Genomic DNA, 2,983 nt, shown 5'->3' with positions numbered 1-2,983 from the left:
CTTCCAAATATTTCGTATTAATATTTGGGGTACTATATAATTAATATACCATATTATTGTTTTTCAAAATGCCTACGAATATCAAGTTATATTTAAATTAAAACGATGGCTGCGACCAACATAGTTACGTAGGGACAATATATAGTTAGTTAGTTAGTTAGTTAAGTAGTTAGTTTGAAAGGAGGATGTATACACATTAAATCCAAAGAAATACACCTAGGCTTCTATCGGACCTGTTGTACGCTCCTTAACCAGTGCCACGGGTGGGAATCGAACCCACCACCTCCGGTCTACCAGACTAGAACACTAACCACATACCTACTGGAGGCCACAGGGACAATATATAAGGATCATATTATTTTCCTAATTGGGAAATATTTGACATGTTTGCCATAATCATAATGCCATTAATGATAGTTTCAGATTTTAGTTCTCTCCACTATGTCGCAATAGTAATATTCATAGAGTTCTCAATGTCCCCATAATACGCTATTTGGAGTTCAAATTCTTTTGTTTAGCCTACTTGTCGAAACTAATGGATCACTCAAATCCCCTGGCCAAAAAGTTGTTGTCATTTGAGGTCATAGGCGACAGAGAAAAACGGAAACAAGGGATTTTTCCAGATAAATCGGAAAAAGAAATTAGCAGTAAAATTTCTGAAGATAAAAAAGATTAATGCGCAGAACTTTATTTGATAATGAATAAAAAGTGTTTACGTATTTTTCGGGTGATCCTTGTATGGGAATAACGGACAATTATAGATGATCGTTAAACAAATTAAAAGCATATAAAAACCGATACACTATAATAAAATTTAAGCATAAATTTAATAAATGAGCAAATCTTTGTAAAACGCGTTGTGTTGGTGCGTATGTAAGATTCGGCATTCCCGAACTTTTACCTGTTTTTACATACTCATACATTTTTATTTTATTGAATATTTTAATGATTTTTTTATGTTTTTGGAAGATGTTAGCATTTTTAGCATGTAGTCACTTCATTGTAATGACACCAAGTTTTTAACACAATTTTTGCACAATAATATTTAAAATAATTCACTTCTTAATTTAATTTACAGTGTAAATCATAAATTACAATAAACATATGCAAAAAAAATGTTTGTGAGACTTTAAACAAATTCCAACTCTTATTTTGGAGATTTGTTGCTTTTGTTTTTACTTTGTTAAAAAATTAACAAAGTTGTTCAATAACAGAATTGAACTATGCACACAAATAAAATAGAGAATTTTATTTCTACTTACGTGTTGGTTGGTGGGAATTGAAACACTATTTTTTTGTTTTATTTTTTTTCAAATAATTGGAGCACCGGGAGTGTGTTTTATTTTTTTTGTTTTTGATTTTAATTTATTTAAAAAACACCACTTTGACCGGGAGTCGTTCGGGATGGTTAATAATAAGCCTCGTAACACTTCCTAAAATATTGCCTTTAGGAAGTGTTTGGAGACCTTCAGTCAAGGTCTGTAAGGCCGTCGTCGATAAGATCGTCATGGAGATCGATCAAATCGTCTTCAACGAGGCCTGACCGGACTTCGACATGCCGGCCTTCTTGCACTGGTGCAATTGTCGACCCTGTGAGTTGGTTGAGGGCCATATGTTTCATGTCTTAATATGTGAGATGACAAAGGAGACTGTCTCTCTACATCTGTTGCTAACTGCAGCAACGTTTGTATAGCTCAGACGTCGGCGCTAGTATTGTTCTGACAACGAAGATTTTCGCAAATTACATGTACACAACACGATCGCATACGAACCTCTAAACAAGAGCATCAAAAATACAAATATTTTATTTAGTTGCTTGACAGCATTCAACAAAGCAGGTTGATGTCGCTTTGTTAAAGAAATTGCAAACACAATTTGAAAAACAAAAAACAACTTGCAAAAGCAAGAGCATAATTTACAAAAACAACGTACACTCTAAACAATTTTCTAGAATGCATAACAATGAAAGTAAATAAGTTAATCTTGTTTCATACTTTTTTTATACATTTTAATTAGAAATGTTGTTTCTATGTGAAGAAATTATCATTCTTAAGTACATTGATTACACATTGTTTATAAATATTCGCATTTTACAGTAATGCAATTTAATCTTCAAAATTAAAAATAACCAAATATTTTTTTCAGTGCTATTTCAATGAAAAAATGCCAATAGTGTGTGTGTAGTGGTGATTTTTTTTATCTGCCTCTCTATCCGCCGGTATATGGTATAGCTAAATACGGTGCACAATTCACTCCGAAAGTGACTGTTAACAGCTCGTAATCTTCAATATTGCTTGAATTTTTTGTTCTATACAAAATTCTCTGAAACGGACAATCTGCTTCCGTTACTAATATTTGGCGATACATTTTTTCAATATTTCAATTGAAAACGTATCTATATACTTATACGCCAATTTAAAATAACGGACATTAAGTCAGATTGCAATGTTGGACCAATATGCAATACATCATTCAACGAAAATGAGCTTTTCGTTTTGCGAGAACCATTAAAAACTACTCTAACTTTTGTAGAAGTGCTTTCTGGTCCAAATACAGCATGATGTGGTAAATAATATGAAAAATACTTTCCATCTTTACAAATTTCGGAAGAATTTGTTTTCCTCATATGACCCAATGTTATATATTCTTCTAAGACATTATTATAAATCTGTTGAAGATCTATTTGTTTTTGTAATTTTGCCTCTAGATGAATGTATTGACTTTTTGCTGCGAATCTGGAAGATTGCAAATACAAGTTTTCTGGAAATTCTTGTTTAAAAGGAAGTTTTACAACATATCTACCATCACTTCTGCGATATGTTATCTTTTTATAAAGTTCTTCACAGTAGAGATCTGTTTCTGATAGAACTTTCGATTTTGGAATTTCTTCTGTTTCCCAAAATAGTTTAAGCATTGAGGTTATTTTATCATTTTCGTCCTTATTTAGAATATTAGCAGTTAGAGAAACGCTATGTACTTTCAT

The 2,983-nt window shown here is 31.9% G+C and overlaps 1 protein-coding gene across 1 annotated transcript; it reads right to left on the bottom strand.

Moving 5' to 3' along the window:
- Positions 1-2,395: 2,395 nt before the first annotated feature.
- On the bottom strand, positions 2,396-2,983 carry LOC124420057. Its single transcript, XM_046951739.1, has one exon. It carries the CDS (start codon positions 2,981-2,983, stop codon positions 2,396-2,398), a length of 588 nt encoding a protein of 195 aa, XP_046807695.1.

The sequence above is a fragment of the Lucilia cuprina genome, chromosome X, assembly GCF_022045245.1.
Source record: "Lucilia cuprina isolate Lc7/37 chromosome X, ASM2204524v1, whole genome shotgun sequence".
NCBI classification, from domain to species: domain Eukaryota; kingdom Metazoa; phylum Arthropoda; class Insecta; order Diptera; family Calliphoridae; genus Lucilia; species Lucilia cuprina.
The sequence above is the reverse complement of the archived record's forward strand: the minus strand, read 5'-3'. Positions and strand labels throughout refer to the sequence as shown.